Consider the following 17,073-nt stretch of genomic DNA (forward strand, 5'->3'; position numbering starts at 1 on the left):
ATTAAATATTACTCAAACAGGTGGAAATGCTGCATCTTGTTGAGGTCTATTGTCAGCCATGGATCAATACACATTTGGCGCTCTGGTGGGCTTTCATGGAAGAATAATAGCGCATTTGGAAAGGAGTCCAAATAAACTATAGTGTTCATGCATTCATGTGATAAATGTAGTTTAAATTGTTGGTTTGAAGAATATCATCTGCCTGTTGTTTAAGTTTGTTTTTGTTAAAAATGGAATACACAGTAAAAAGTTTTTAATTGCCTACAAAACACAGATGAGGATGCAATATAAAAAGAAAGAGAATGAGAAAAAGTCGGGTTGCTAAGCAGCTTGCAGCTGTGTAGCAGCTGTGGGCAGATAAAGCATCTTAAATAAAGTGTGCTGTATGAGATTTACTAATTGTATGTGTACAGCAAGGTAAGTTTACATGTATGGCACTATCCACACTGAGCTAAGTGTTTTATAGAGGCATGGAAAGAATAAATAGCATTTCCGTTAGAGAGCTACTGGGATTACAACTGATTTTGGTTATTTATCTATCAGAGATGATGATGAACACTGATGATGGATCAGCCCACTAATATGGCTGAATCAGTAGTTAGCATTTCCTTCAATTTTTTTGTGTCCATTATTCTTGGCTTGTTTGCATCCAGTGTGTGCATGAAGTGTGCAAGCTGAACAGCCTGCAAGACTGTACGTTGGACTGTGTGTTTTTATATTGGGACATATATATTTGTCTTTACTGTGTGGTTTTATTTATTATTTGTAGAAACGGTGTATATAAAATGTAAATAAGAACAGAATCCACTGACTTGCAACTCTCATGTCATATCATGAAATGAAAACTATGACTAAGAAGACCTGGGACCCAGGACTACTGTCTAGATCAGACAAGAATGGGACAGCATCCTCTCCCAAAAATCCAGTACAGACTGTTATTAAAAGAAGCGACACTGGTAAACATCCCAGCTTAATTGTGTTGCCTTCATCTAATTTAAATTAGCTTAAAATTGCAATTTTCCTAATTTAGAATTTGGGACGTTTCTGTGTTCTATTATAAACAAAATACGGGTTTATGTAAATCATTACATTGTGCTTTTGTTTACATTTTAGACAGTCTCTCAGCTTTTGGGGGTTATGTAATTATTCTTTAAAAAAACACATTTTGAATGAAATGTGGGATTTTGTATCACTGCTTTAGAATTCACTTGTTCATTAATAAGAAATAAAGCCACTCATGTCATTGTGTGTTAAAGTAAATATTTTAGTTTTATGTCAACCCAGAGTGTCATATATTGCAATTTTTGTATCTCATTGTTATGGTTTTTGCAGGTGGTCCTGGATGCAGTAATATATATATATATATATATAAATATCGAGGACCTGGGTTTGTCAAGAAAGAGACTTTGATTTGCAGCTTTGTGTTTTCCACTTGATTTTTTCCCCCCAGTCTGCTAATATTTAAATTTTTATTCACTTTTCATTGTGGTATTCAGTCACAGGCTTAGTCACAAAAACAGCCTAGCTTAGTGTAGACCCTAAAGGTTTCTTGCTTAGATTTGGTCTTGCTGTTGTTACAGTTTAATGCATCGCGCACTGATGCCAAATAACAACTTGAATGTAAAACGTGCTTAGCAAAGCATTTGTTTAGCAACATTACTCCACACCTCGAGAATAACAGCCGACTGATTTAATTCATTTCTGAAACTATTGTTCACATTTTTGGAAGTCACACCAATCTTCACAACCCTAATCTTTAGATGTATTTGTCATTCTTGCAGGATAATGAAGAGCACAGTTACTCCACTCTGAAGTCCAAAAACACCAGCGCCCGAGTGTCAGGGCTGAAGCCAGGTACCAAGTATATCTTCCAGGTCCGAGCCAGAACCTCAGCAGGCTGTGGACGCTTCAGCCAGAACATAGAGATCCAGACTGGGAAAGCAGGTGTGTGTATGTGCGTGTACACTGGTCTGCGAGGAGAAAAGAAAAGAGAAAACGCTGTATCGCTAAATTGTTTGGTAAAATCTCCTGCTCTCCATGAGTCACTAGAAACCTTTGATACACTGGGAAAAAAAAGTCCAGTAACAACAGTTAAAAGACTATCACCTCAAAGTCAAGCCAAACAGCACAGCATGGTCCTAGGCTGGAAAGGTTTGGGTGATAACTGCCCCAGTCCACCCCTCTGTTCCATTGATCTGTGCTTTGTTAGAGGGTCACCCCTGTCAGCAAAGCTGCAGCCTACACAGGCTTCAAACAGCTAAACACAGTGCTGCTGTGGGGTAGAAGTTTCATGTCTTTCACCTGAAGTAAGAACAACACAGACTGTTACAGAAAACTTCTATTCGAATATTTTTCTTTCCTAATAAGGGATTTGGCAGATAATGTCCTGAGCAGGCGCTAGGTCTGCAAAGCTCAACCACCTGCCTAGTTGGAGTCCCAGTGCTGTTTCACTGACTAATAGCCTCCTTTCGGAGGCTGTTCACCGGACCAAACTCTCGCTGACTGAACAAGAGGGCTGTACACATTCCATGAGCCTTCATGCTGAGTAATCAATAAGTCCTAAGTTTTATGATAAACAGACAACAGTTGCCTTTTTCCAGAGCTGTGTGTTTTGCCAACTGCAACTATGCAAATTCTAAGAACTGAGTTGTGCGCAAGCCTGTGACGCTTAACATGAAGACTAGATGGCTTAGTCAGTGCACCACTTTAGTCCACGCTGGGTGGATTCTAATGAACAATGGGAATGTGTACAGTTCCCAGAGGACAAAGATAGAATAACTTTTATTTTGCTGATACCCAACTTTCATTTCTAAAGGTCTTTAGCTGTTACACATTCACTGCAGCCCTGGGCTTTCCTTTTGCGTGCTTGCATAGGCAACAGTCGAGTTCATGTGTGACAACTGTTTTTGACAGTTATAAAATGGACTGGTTAAATTTGGTCACTTAAAATAAAATATTAAGGCTTTGATGATCCAACCTGTATTTAGTTCCAACATCAGGTCAAATTTTTAACTTGTCTAGTAAATTATCCTTTGGCAGAATTCTGTATTGTTCTCTATATAATGTGAAGGTTTGCAGTGGGACCAGTTTGAGGACCATTTGGCACCATCCTGTCTTTTCAGGATTCAGCTTTTTTTAACATCCAGTTCATGTCAGTGTTTGGTAGTGGAGGTTATTTTGCCCTAATCAGTTGACAGTGGCTGGGTAGTCATACAGGCTGTGACATTGGCTCAGACTGTTAAATCTAACATCTATGTGTCAAATCTATATGTGTTTTTTAAGGTTTGCCATTTCTGTTAACCTTTCAACAGCCCAGTCCATCCATTTCATCCACATGTCTTGCCATTTCGTTTGCAATCAATTCTGACTCCGGCGCAGGATGATGACATCTCTATTCTTAATCCTGACAAGTACAAGACTCTGATTTCATCAGCTGTTTCTGAAACAGAGAAAGCAACTACCAATAGCCATGCAAAAATGTGGGTGAACGTTAGGTCAGCTGTCAATATCACATAATTACAGAAAATTGCCAATAATTTTCTCACACAAAGCTGTAATTATTTCTACCATCATCAACATTTTCAAGCAGACCTTTTGGAGAAAAGGCGAAATTAGTTTCAAACTCATACTAGAAACCTTCTACTGTCACTTTCAATATACATGATATATATACAGTACTTACTTAACTTTGAAGATATACAGAATGGACAGAGTGAGCATGTTTTGCTATTACTTTGTACACACTAAAAATTGATAATGTGAAAAAATGTACATGATGCAATAACGTCTTTCACGGTAAGTCATAGTAATGGTAAAAGAAAGTACACCATTTCTGCTTCCATAGGAAATCCAACTGAAAGTAGAACCCAAGTGCTGCTGATAAAATGCACTTGCTGAACTTGATTATCTGCAAGCGTGAGCACCTTTATAGAAGCCGAAATTTTAGCAGTTTATTGGTTTTGGAGCATTTGTTAACTTAGTGTCAAGGAGAAAAGGCATCATCAGCAATTATTGCTGCTCAGTTGTCTTGGAAGGGTTATAAGACCAAACTAGCAAACAATACACACACACATACATAAAAAAAAATCCCCTCTCGCCCCTGCTGGTGGTCTATCCTTCGAGCTTGGATCCTCTACCAGAGGCCTGGGAGCTTGAGGGTCCTGTGCAGTACCTTAGCTGTTCCTAGGACTGCGCTCTTCTGGACAGAGATCTCTGATGTTGTTCCTGGGATCTGCTGGAGCCACTCGCCTAGCTTGGGAGTCACCGCACCTAGTCCTCCGATTACCACAGGGACTACTGTTAACGTCACCCTCCACATCTTCTAGGGTTCTTCTCTAAGCCCTTGGTATTTCTCGAGCTTCTCGTGTTCCTTTTCCTGATTTGCTATCACTCAGTATAGGTCAGCTGTCACCTCAGCCATCTTCCTCTGCTTGTCCACCACCACTACGTCCTGTTGGTTAGCCATCATCAGTTTGTTTGTCTGTATCTGGAAGTCCCACAGGATTATAGCTCATTCATTCTCAAACACCCTAGGGGACATGTCCCATTTTACCTCAGGGGCATTTTGAAACATCTGCACCTGAGATCTTCCTGGTGCAGTAAATCCCAGACTCTATCAATCTTGTGCTACCTGATATTCCTGCCAGTTCTTTTTGTACTGATGAACGGGTACATGGCTCAAAACTTGAGTGTTTTGAGCATGGTATGAGCCCCAGCAGATAGAGGAAATGATCAACATCCAGAAATCCTACCAGTGGCTGGACAAAGCTGGACTGAAAGACAGCACAGAGGCACTAATCATGGTAGCACGGGAACAAGCTCTGAGCACAAGATCCATAGAGGCTGGGGTCTATCACACCAGGCAAGACCCCAGGTACAGGCTATGTAAAGATGCCCCTGAAACAATCCAGCACATAACAGTAGGGTGCAAGACGCTAGCAGGCAGGGCATACATGGAACGCCATCAGCACGTGGCCGGCATAGTGTACAGAAAAATCTGTGCTGAGTATGGCCTGGAAGGCTTGAAAGGTCAAAATAGGAGCCGCCCCCTAGGGTGGTTGAGAATGACTGTTCCTGTTTGATTTTCAGATATAGACTGACAAACTGGTGATGGTTAACCAACCAGATATAGTAGTGGTGGAGAAGCAGAGTGATAGACGTAGCGATACCAAACGACAGCAGCATCACGAAGAAGGAACATGGGAAGGTGGAGAAGTACCAAGGGCTCAGAGAAGAGCTCAAGAAGATGTGGAGGGTGAAGATAACATTGGTCCCAGTTGTGATCGGAGCACTTGGTGCAGTGACTCTGAAGCTAGGCGATGGGCTCCAGCAGATCCCAGGAAAAACATCCAAGATCTCTGTCCAGAGGAGATCAGTCCTAGGGACAGTGAAGATACTATGCAAGACCCACAAGCTCAATTGTTTATATTATGAGAGATCACAAAAACCACATTGTGTCACAGGGATCTTCACACCTTGGATATTTGCATTTGTTGGCTTGGAGACTATATTGTTCACTAGCCTCAAATTTTGATCAATATTTCTTTTCACTCTATAAAACCTCTGTCTTTCTTGTTCCCACATTCACTGCTACTAAGCTCATCTGATAGTTGGTGCACACTTCTAACACTTACTGTGTACTTCAGTGTTCACTGAACCAAAACGTTTAGTTTTATTATGCAGATCAACTCAGACATCTACGTATCTATGTATGACAGTGTACTTAAAGATATAGATGTAATCTTTTATGACAACATTCGGTCTTTCTGGGTATTTGACCACATTAGCTGGATATTTCCTACCTAATGTGATGGACAAACAGGAGGTGATTATTAAATGGCGAGGCTATTTAACAAAGCTCCAAATTTCTGTTTATCTTGTTTAACCAATGACACTCTACCTGCCACCTGTGTTTACCAGTGTCTGTGTTTGTGTAAACTGTGAGCATTTGTGGCAGCGTTCCCTCAGCTAACATACTGTGTTTGTGTGTCTCTGCAGTTCCTTTGCGTTACAACACCATGACCATCATCTGGATCTGCATGGCCCTGGTGTCTGGTCTGGTCACCTTTCTGGCCATCATCATCTGCAGGAAACGGCAAGGCTACACTTTACCACACTACCCATCTCTGCTGTGTGTGGAACACTTTCTTACACTACTCTTACGACCATGCCTCTTTGTGTAGTTTCTTTTGATCAAATCTCTCGTTTGCACTGTATTTCTCTCAGCTGTTGCCACCTAAAAATGTGGGAGAAGATCTTGTTTAAGCCTGTGTTTGAGAAGTACCATTAGTACCGTTTAGTACCCCTTATGACGTTAAAATGTTTGTAATGCTGGATGCACAAGTAGTCTGCATGCTATATTTTCAAGCTTAAGTATAATGTATAAAGGAGAGTTTTGAAGGCTAATATTCCTTAGCCCTTGCTGTCTTATTTAGCTAATTTCCTAACTTGTAATTTCCACCTCATAGTAGTTTTAATTATGTTGATTCATGTCCAGTAGCTTGCAAGCCAAATATTCATACTTATCCCACCCCCCTACCCCTCCCTTTTGATGTCTTGTAGTTACATCTCTGTAGAACTGTACCAAATAATTAATTTCATTGCCTTTAATTAATTTACACTTCAGTGCATATTAGGTTTTTCATTGCCAATAGAAAAAGTGGGAAAAAATATAATGAGTTAGAGGACTCCAGACAAGATCCTGCTGTCGTGACTGGAAAGTTTTTAGCATATGCCACTGAGACAAAAGAAAAAGAAAAAAGAAGAGTTGGTATTTGAGTTTAGGGGGATGGCCACTTTACTCATGAAAATATTTAACTACAAGGCAATAAACCACAAGGGAAAGGTTTCGTTTTTACAAAGAAAGTAAACTGCATTAAACAGCTTTGCAAAATATTAATAGATATAATATATCTATTATACTGATTAAAATTTTAATGTAATATATATCTAAGAAAATAAAACAAAGTAGCCTAGCTAATGCTAGCAGTCATGCTAATGCTAGCATGCATCTCATTTGTCACTCATCTCACTTTTTTAGCTGATGGTCAGTATTTAGTGGACATACCAGGCTCTAGAGCTCTAGACCTACATATTTACCACCTGCTTTTTTTCTAATGACCTGCAGGGGGTGAGTCCTGCAGTTGCAAAAACACTTTTTAAGAGTAATTTGAGGTGAAATTCCCTCTTGTTCTGTGATACTTTCCTGATGACTTAATGGGTTCACTCACTAGTTTGAGGGCATATTGAACACAACATTTTGTAAATTATGGTCCAAATTAGAGTCAGAAATGAGAATAAACCAAGATTTACTTATAACATGGGTGCAGTGCCCCTCAGTTTTACAGTGTGATCAATCATCCTGTTTTAAAACACCAAGGTGATGACAGGGAAACCTCTCAGCTCAAGGCTCTAAAACAGAAATTTACTAACATTAGGTACATGGTATACATATACTAAAGTATACATGTAGGTTGGTAAATGGGTACCAATGGTAAAATCCATCTTATATATACAGTCTATGCTAATAAGCACCATAATCACTTTGTTGCACTCTGGGTAGGTTGTCAGTCACTGATTTATTATACATCTTTATCAAAATAGTAAACTAGGATATTTTTACATGTAAGCAGGAAATGAAATACCCTGCAGTGCATCAGTGTAGACCTAACATCAAAAAACACATGCCCTAAAGCTACAGTGGCAACATTTGAACGTGTAAGAGTGAAGAAGTCATTTTCCTTTTCGCTCTTAAATGTACTCCTGGGATGTCTTTGCTTTGCCTTGTCAATATGAATATTGATTCTAATAATGTTGAGTTTTAATTATGTGGACATGCCCATAGAAAAAGGTTTTCTATTATAAAAATGATACCTCACCTCGCCAAACTAACAGAAAGGAATTTTACTCTTTAACCTTTTATCATCCTCCAATTCACCAACAACCAGTCTAGAGTTAGGGGTAGGGTAATTGGAACCCCTGTGTGGAGAAGCTTTTAACAGAAAACATGCCAAAATGATGTACAGTATATACAATGTATGAAACTATAAGAAAAGTCCCCTTTTTTCTACATTACATTTTATTCTGCAGGTATAACAAAAAACACCTAGACCACCTCAACCAGTCTACCCCTTGACTGGTTGCCAGTAACACCGTAAAGTCTCACTGCTTGTTGTTAATAAATGACTAAGTGTCAGTAAGTGATGAATAGCTTTGTTAAACTTAGTAATTAATTATGAGCAAATATTGATTTAGTAATTTTCAACTATACTTAGAGTTTGAAAGTGTTTTCCACTATTGTCCTGTATTCATCCCTCTGTATATGTATGGGCATGTGTGTGTGTGTTTTTGTGGCCGTGCGTGTGTGTGTGTATGTGTGTGCTTTGTATAGACACTGTGGCTATAGCAAAGCCTTCCAGGACTCCGACGAGGAGAAGATGCATTACCAGAATGGTCACGGTATGTTTGGCCCATTTCTCAATTATTACTAATAATAGATTAGATGGCATTCTTTGACAAAGTCGCATTTTCATCCCTGTTTAATAAAGTTCATCCTCAGAGCAAACAATTTTCATCAGGCTCTGAGTGATTACAGGAGAATACACTCCTTGGCCCCTGCATGCTGTGTATTCTTCCACTCCCTCTGTCTGCTCTTTTTTCCATGTCATTTCTCTCCTCTTTCATCAGGTTTTCCCTGCACACACCGGTGACGGGGCTCAGATGCGATGTTGCTCTCATTCTCCAATATGTGACCAAATGCTAATGTTGTTTATCTTAGTGTCATTCCCCGATGCGAGGTTCTATATCGACCCACACACGTACGAGGACCCCTGCCAGGCGGTCCACGAGTTTGCCAGAGAAATTGAAGCTTCCAGGATCAAAATAGAGAAAATCATTGGTTCAGGTAAAACCATGAACTTGTGTGTGCTCACACACACACACACACACACACATACATAGTGAGAATCATTGGCTATGCTAACTTAAAATCACTGGCCGGTGTAAAGGCTGTGGTGTGCAGCAGAGAGGAGGATAGCAAAGTGGAATCAGAGCGTTGCGTGGGGCTGTCAATCAAAGCTCCTCAGACAGGAAGAGAATACTAACACTGTGTCAGCCTCACAATTCACTGTGCTACATATGACTGCTGCAGCCAGAGACAAATAGAAATGTATGACACAGACGCATTCAAACAGTGCAACCACCAGTTTAAAGTTCTGTTGAGCTAAAGATAAGAATGGATTGCTAATTAGCTCTTGGCAGCTTTTGCACATATATGTGAACAGATAGTTTGTAAGTGGGTTGTTTTCTCTTATCTACCCTGACAAATTAAATGACATGTTCTCATTCACACAAATGGCTTAGGCGTGGGTGGAGGGTGCAGGGAAGCACGACAAATATTTACTATTGTGGAACAGATTTAAAGGCTGAATATGTTTGATGTGCTGCATTACTGTGATCCTCTGCCATGTTTTCAGGGGAGTTTGGGGAGGTTTGCTACGGACGTATGAGGCTCCCGGGAAAACGAGACATCCCAGTGGCTCTAAAGACCCTGAAGGCAGGATACACAGAAAAGCAGAAGAGAGACTTCCTGGCCGAGGCTTCAATAATGGCCCAGTTCGACCACCCCAATGTCATCCGTTTAGAGGGGGTAGTAACTCACAGTATGCTCCATCAACTACAATATATCATTGTGAAAAATATAGATCATTTTCAAAACTATTTGCTTTCAGACACAGGTGTGGCAAGACCTGTATTAATTCTGAACTGCTTATTCCACTATACTTGCAATTGTGGCACAGAAACTCTAGAGAGGGAGGCCTGCCTGAAATGCTTTGGCAGCACACGTGTCGTCAACATTATCAACTATAGCATGCTAGCTGGGCTGGGGTACCCTTCCAGATGGGCAAACACTATTACAAAGGATGTGTTTATTCACTCTAATGCTTGATTTACAGTACTTCATTAAATCCCGATGCCCTATGCAGTTTCCTAGCTTGATGTACTCTTTAAACTCCTCATTGTAGCTATGCAGACCACAACATGCATATTACTACTAAATGATGATAGTGTATAGTTAAACAAAGTTCAGTATTTTTGTTTTTCCCATTTTCATAGCTCACATTCCAAGTCCAACATTAACAGCTCTGTTTAAATCTTAATAGCGGAGCAGTCCTGGCACATCAGCAGACAAGTGTAAAAGCAAACAACACAAGTCTTTGGGGATTCAATGATTTTATTTATTTTTTTGCTTTTTTGGCTAATTGGAAACAGAGGCAGAGCCAGACTTTTATCTGCTGAGGCTCTGGCCACGCATCGGACCAATCCAAATAACCAACGAAGAAAGCCTGGGAGCTACACATACTCACAGAACCAGGCTTGCAGCTAGCAACTAATATTTTGTCTAGCAAAAATCTTTAATGCAGAATTACTTCACAGTTGTAGTTTTGTCAGGAACATTCAAACAGTGCAAGCACCAGTTTGAATTCTAATTGTCCTGTTAGATTTATCAAAAAATGAGAAAGTGACTTTTTGTGGTCTTCCAAATTAAGTATTAATATCAGCCTTACCACACCTCTAAAAACGGTTTGACGAGGCACTGCAGCTTCTCTGATCACACATGTACATAAAGTCAATTTTGTCTATTGATTAAATAAATAAAGTTTCCAGTGAAAAGCCAGTGTTACTACAGTGCATCCAAACAGTATTCACCGTGCTATAATTATTCCACATTTTGTTAAGTTACATCTCCACGATCTCCTCCATGATGTGGAGAACCACACACCTGCTTATTTATAATGTCCTGTAGTTTACATTGTATGTCATAAACCAAGCCATGAAGTCCAAGGAATTGTCTGTAGACCTCCAAGACAGGATTGTATTGAGGTACAGATCTGGGGAAGGTACAGAAATAATTCTGCAGCATTGAAGTTCTCAGTGAGCACACTGGCCTCCGTCATTCATAAATGGAAGAACCCTTTATGAATGATGACTCTTCCTAGGCTGGTTGCTTGGCCAATCTGAGCTTTCAGAGTAGAAGGGCCTTAGTCAGGGAGGTTACCAAGAACCCGGTGGTCAATCTGACAACCATTTCTGCAATCAGGTCTGTATGGTTGAGTGGCTGAACAGAAGCTACTCCTCAGTTAAAAGCACATGACACTCCTCCTGGAGTTTACCAAAAAACACCAGAAGGACACTCAGACCATGAGAAACAAAATTCTCTGGTCTGATGAAACAAAGATTGAACTTTTTGGCCTGAATGCCAAGCATCATGTCTGGAGGAAACCAGACATTCACCACTCGGTCAATACCATCCCTACAGTGAAGCATGGTGGTGGCAGTATCATGATGTGAGGATGTTTTTGGGCAGCCAGAACTAGGTTGAAGGAAAGATGAATGGAGCAATGTACAGAGACATCCTTAAAGATAACTTATTCCAGAGTGCTCTGGACCTCTGACTTTGGAGAAGGTTAATCTCCAACAGGACAATGACCCTGACCACATAGCCAACATAACAAAGAAGTGGCTTTGAAACCACTCTAAGTATGATGTTACAAGCTTGGCACACTTATTTTTGCCAGTTTCTCCCATTATTCTTTACAGAATTTCTTAAGCTCCATCAGGTTTTTCAGATCCCTCCAGAGATGTTCAATTGGGTCCAAGTCTGGACTCTGCGTGGGACACTCAAGAATATTCACAAAAAGTTGTGGCTGTAATTGATGCTTCAACAAGGTTTTGGCCAAAAGCTGTGAATACACTGTAGGTATACTTTAAAGGCTAAAATTGTACTTCTAGTTTCTATTTCATTGTATATCCTTAAATCTCATACTACCATCATATTTAAATATTTTAATCAATTCAACACCAAAATAAACAGATGAACACACTGTGAAGCTGTTTGGAAAGCCTGGAGAACTATTGATCAAGACTACTAAGAAAGTCTAACTCCCTAAAGAAAATAAAGAAATGCGGGCATTTAAAGACCTTTGCACACAATTTATGATGTAGGCATCCCTTTTGTAACAGCATATACACTGCCAGGCCAAATGAAAAGTCTGTTTCATTGGATCACCTTTACTTTTAATGACAGGACACATTAATTGTAGCATAAGTTTATGCAGTTATTTCCATCCAGAGTTGCATTAACTGTGTGTCAAGATTTTCTATTGATGATGGGAAAATTGGAATACTGTATAAATTCTTCTCCGGCAAATCTCAAGTTTTCTAAATGGGGCTAAGGTCTAGAGTCTGCGGTGGTCAATTCATGTGTGATCATGTTGTCTCAGTGGGCTCAGAGTCCACTGAACCTTGGCAGAAGAAAAAGATCAGTTATCTGGTAATACTGCCTGAAAGCGTAAAACTGGACTTATCAGACCACATGACCTTTTCTCAATCCAATCTTTTTGCTCCCGAGCAAAGTAAAGCCTTTTTTTTAGTAACTTTACTTGTTAAGTGTTTTTGTTTAAGCTAAATAGTTACTTAGTCCCAGTTCCTGGAGTTCTCTTCATTATGTGCAGGTGGACATGCTCTTACTGAAACATAGCTTAGGTTTATCTTTTTACAATTTGATTTCATCAAATGTTTCACTGATTTCCAATCAGGAACATGTGATATTTTTCTTGATTTCTTACTCATACATGATGTTTCACCACTACCCTTCCATCCCCTTAGTTGTTTTCCTTGCTTGGTGCAGGCCAGTAATCGTACCCTTCTGAAAAAGAGTAGTATCTGTTCCACAACCATGGGGCATGTTTTCTAGCATGGTTATTTAAGCAATAAAACGATCAGCACTGCATTAAAAAACAACCTGTTGCCATGTGAATCATACTAATCAAAGCAGTAATGATTCAATACAAGGCTTTTATCTATTCTGGTGACTTTTAGCGCCTCTTTAATGGAAATGGTATGAGTTGGAAATCTATGGATTAGAGAAATAAGAATCTAATTATATGGTTTTATGGTTTATATGGTTTTGTTGAGATTTAGATGTATAATTTAGCTGTCTCATTTTGGTTGAAGAAGATTCACATTGTGCTGGAATTCCATACAGCATGTAATTTAATAAATGATACTGTAGATAATAATGTAGAGGAGACAGCCAGTTTGGGGGTGGGTGGGTTGTACAATGTGCAGCTTTGAAATACTAGAAGAACATTCCTAGATGATCACAGATTCAACATCTCTCTCGCATATTTTCCAAGTTGCATATATAACTGTCAGCAACTTTTCACAATTTATTTGAACAAATTGCTACAGTAAGCAGCTACCAGCGAAGTGTCGCATTCAGACCTTCCTTGAGTCTAATTAAATTGTTGTCTATTTGTGTGGAAGCACTACAGACTCACAACTTAATTAGAATTAGTATGCAGTGTTGTTAAAGACAAGAAACTCTTCCAAGAAACCACCTGTATAGTTAGACACTGACAAGTAAGAGAGAAGGACAGAATATTACAGGTTTTTGAGTGATCGAATCCCTTTAAGAAAATAGAGGTAAACACATTAAATAATAGAATTAAGACATTGCATTTGTTTTTATTCAGCACCTGCATCACTTACTGTACAGTGTGTACAAACAAATAAATAGCTGATATCCAAATAAGCTCATAAAGTTTTTGTTGGTGTTTCCAGGCAAACCAGTGATGATCATCACAGAGTACATGGAGAATGGTTCTCTGGACTCCTTCCTCCGGGTTGGTATTTAAAGTCTCAGTTAAAGAGCTCTATACTCCTTTTTCCTTTAATGCCATCTCATTTGAACTGTTTTAGTGCACTTCTGACTGTTGATGAGTTGTTCAGCTAACAGTTTGTGTAATGTCTTCCTTCCTTTGATTTTCTCCTAATGCGTTAATGGAGAGGTTTGTGCTACTCACTTTCAAATGCTAGCTGCATGTCCAAGAACTCAACCCACTGTAGCATCAGAAATAATATGGTAATAGACCAAACACAAAACAGCAATCATGTTCAGCAACTATTGAAATGTTCATGAAACTTTAAAGAAAAGTGTTGCCTTTTGGCAACCATCTTGGTAATGCCTGGGACAGTTATTGTGAAGCTCCTATCTTGGATGGGGAAAGACCCATAGCTGTCCTTTCAATGATCATTGGCACATAAAAAATGAGATCTGTTTTTAAAATGCTGTTCATGCTAAGATAAATGTGTCTGGCTCAGTCTACATGAAACAAATTCCATCTTCAGTTTTTCTATGCAGTAAACCAAGAAAATAAATCTTTATCATGAACCGTAACTACATGCATATATCAATGCAGCATTATAATTGTCTCATATTTTACCCAGTTTCTGTTACTGACTTGGTCTTTTTTGGGCAAAAACTGGACAACCACCATCTGCTCTGCTGTGAAATTTCACTATATATTTATGTTCAGGACTCACCGAGTGCCAAAACTCTGTTTTAAAATGTCTCCAATAACGCATAACGTGGTTGTGCAAATGGGTTTGTGCCCGGCTGTAAACTGCCCCTGGCACACACACACACAGAAATGGAAAATTAAAATAAGGCTTTGTTTTTCATTTATACTCAAATCTAATTTTGAAGCAACCTATTCATGAAGCTTTGATTCACAGCTTTCATTAGTTTTCTGGTGTTTTGTCAATTTCACCATGTTTCCCCTATTAACATTCGTCAGATGGCTAGTGAACCACCACAGGTAGGTTAGGAATAGATTTGTGTTTAGACACGTTGGATAAGCAGTTTCAAAAACTGCTCGTGTGGCCTTTCAGATCATCTCTGTCACACATTTTGGCCTCTCACCTCTGTGATAAGATTTCCATTTGAGTATGCCATATAGGGAAACACTACATACAGTTGGTTGGTATGAACCTAGCACTAACTTTACCAGTCATAACCAGTACCTGGTGAACTTTTAGCACTTTAAACTCTTTGAACTCACCTTAATTCTCATTAAAAACACTGAATCTTGTGCCCTCATTAACATCTTTGAAAAATAACACTGACACCACAGCAGAGATCAATTCAGTTGTTAAAATGGAAAAAAAAATCCTATCTTGTGATGTTGGGCATTTTTTCTGTTGATGTTTGGTGTTTGCATGTTTCAGAGTACAGTGACATTACTGACAGTGTGATGCAGAGCTGTTGCAAGGAGTTGAGAATAGTGTAGAGGAGCAAATATGAAAGTTTTCTTTAACATCATGTATAGGTTGGTTTAACATTGTATTACATTGACAATGTCAAACAGCTCCTGTATTTGCTCATATGATAATACAGCAGATTATTACTTAAAGCAAATCCCTGTCATGTTTTATTCTCTTATCTTTACTCTTTGCTCTATCTTGATTAAAATCTCTTCTATTATCACTGCTTATCTTCTCAGCTGCTATGCCATCGCATTATTTTATTTTTTTGATCTAGCCTTAATACTCTACCTCCTTGCCACTCCCTTCCTGATCTTTAAATTTTTTTGTTCCTTCTTGCAGAGACACGATGGCCAGTTTACCATTATCCAGCTGGTTGGCTTGCTGCGTGGCATCGCAGCCGGCATGACCTACCTGTCTGACCTGGGCTACATCCACCGCGACCTGGCTGCGCGCAACGTCCTGGTCAACAGCAACCTGGTGTGTAAGGTGTCTGACTTTGGGCTATCCAGAGTACTCGAGGATGACCCAGACGCTGCATACACCACCAGTGTGAGTTTTCACATTGAGGCAAGCATTAATGCAGCGACACACTCACACACACACACACATGCATGCAGGTGTGATATTGTCTCCTATTAACTTTGCTATAACACACAAAATGACATATGATTTAAGATGAATGAATGACATAATAATTAAAATATTTGTATAATAACACACTTAATGTAACATAATATTACTAATCACTAGGAATGATCTTTTTTTAACAATAGAATATGCATTTAACTTAATAATGTTTATTTTGCTTATAAGTGACTGAAAACTGGAGCAGTGGAGTATAGGCTAATGGAGATCATAGATCACGGTTCACTTTTCCTTCTTTTTAACTCAGTTGTAGTTCTCTCATTCTAAATGTAAAGGTTTAATAACATAAAGCTGTTTATATTTGCAGCTTATTAATACAATTTGTCCTGCCGTTATTTAAAAATGCTTCTGTTGTGCCTTATCTCCCATAAGATCTTGCAGCTTTTAAAGAATAGCCACACTAGCAACACACCAGAAGCTGGTATATCTTGATTCCCGCTGATTCCTTTGAGGCCCCAGTTTTGTGTAAATGCCCAAATAAATTGATGGAGTGCCTTTAATTGTGTTGCTCAAGGCATCAACTTCAGTAAAATATAATCACATTCTGACCTTTAACTATCTAATGATAAATATCTACGCTACACTTTTATGAACACATCGAGCTTCTGAGATTAGTATCACAGCATGTCTGTCCTGTCTCCACAACTGTAGAAAATACATTATCCAACACATCTTAAACTATAATTGGTGTTTGAAACCAACACACACACACACACACACACACACACACACACACACACACATACATATATATATGTATATATGTATATCTGTATAAGACAGAAGCTAAGCTCTCCTTGCAACATGGCAAATTGAACCTCCCCCACCCTCATTCAGATCTGGCGTTTGGAACTATTTTAGTTTTCATGTGAAGTATGACCCTGAAGGTAAGCGCGTCATAGACTAAAGTAAAACAGTATGTTGGATGTGCCACGCAATGCTCAATTACATGGGTGGGAACTAGTGTGTTAGCACAGTTAGCTCGTTAACTGTTGGCCGTCCAGCCCCATGCACGGGGTGATCGGCGGTAGCTCGTTAACGGAGATTTGCCGTGTTGTGGTGTTAAGGTCATTTCAACGAGATTAACGCTGACAGCACTAGTGGGAACACAACGAATATGACTGCACATTTACGCCGACATCATCCTAGTGCAAAGACAAGTGGAAGCAGACAAAAACAACAAGCACACATGCTACAAACTTTACCCGAGTCACTTAGACAGCTGTTAGCACATGATTCTCCTTATGGGGATATGTTTAATATGCTGCTGAGAATATAGCCCAGAAGAAGTGGATAGTATAGCTTTTATTTTGGAAAGAG

At 39.3% G+C, this 17,073-nt stretch overlaps 1 protein-coding gene across 4 annotated transcripts in view; it reads left to right on the top strand.

Moving 5' to 3' along the window:
• epha8 (eph receptor A8) overlaps positions 1 to 17,073 on the top strand; it is a 145,510-nt gene that overhangs the window by 112,007 nt on the left and 16,430 nt on the right. The window contains exons 10-16 of one of the 4 annotated variants that reach the window (XM_013909243.1): positions 1,782 to 1,944; positions 5,998 to 6,130; positions 8,390 to 8,457; positions 8,777 to 8,902; positions 9,474 to 9,659; positions 13,624 to 13,685; positions 15,448 to 15,675. In XM_013909243.1, coding sequence (XP_013764697.1) covers positions 1,782 to 1,944; positions 5,998 to 6,130; positions 8,390 to 8,457; positions 8,777 to 8,902; positions 9,474 to 9,659; positions 13,624 to 13,685; positions 15,448 to 15,675 — 966 coding nt within the window. The remainder of the gene's footprint in view (positions 1 to 1,781; positions 1,945 to 5,997; positions 6,131 to 8,389; positions 8,458 to 8,776; positions 8,903 to 9,473; positions 9,660 to 13,623; positions 13,686 to 15,447; positions 15,676 to 17,073) is intronic. The other 3 variants (XM_005726680.1, XM_005726681.1, XM_013909244.1) reach the window with 3 other exon arrangements.

The sequence above is a fragment of the Pundamilia nyererei genome, unplaced genomic scaffold (genome assembly GCF_000239375.1).
Source record: "Pundamilia nyererei isolate P.nyererei 1_Seehausen unplaced genomic scaffold, PunNye1.0 scaffold00021, whole genome shotgun sequence".
NCBI classification, from domain to species: domain Eukaryota; kingdom Metazoa; phylum Chordata; class Actinopteri; order Cichliformes; family Cichlidae; genus Pundamilia; species Pundamilia nyererei.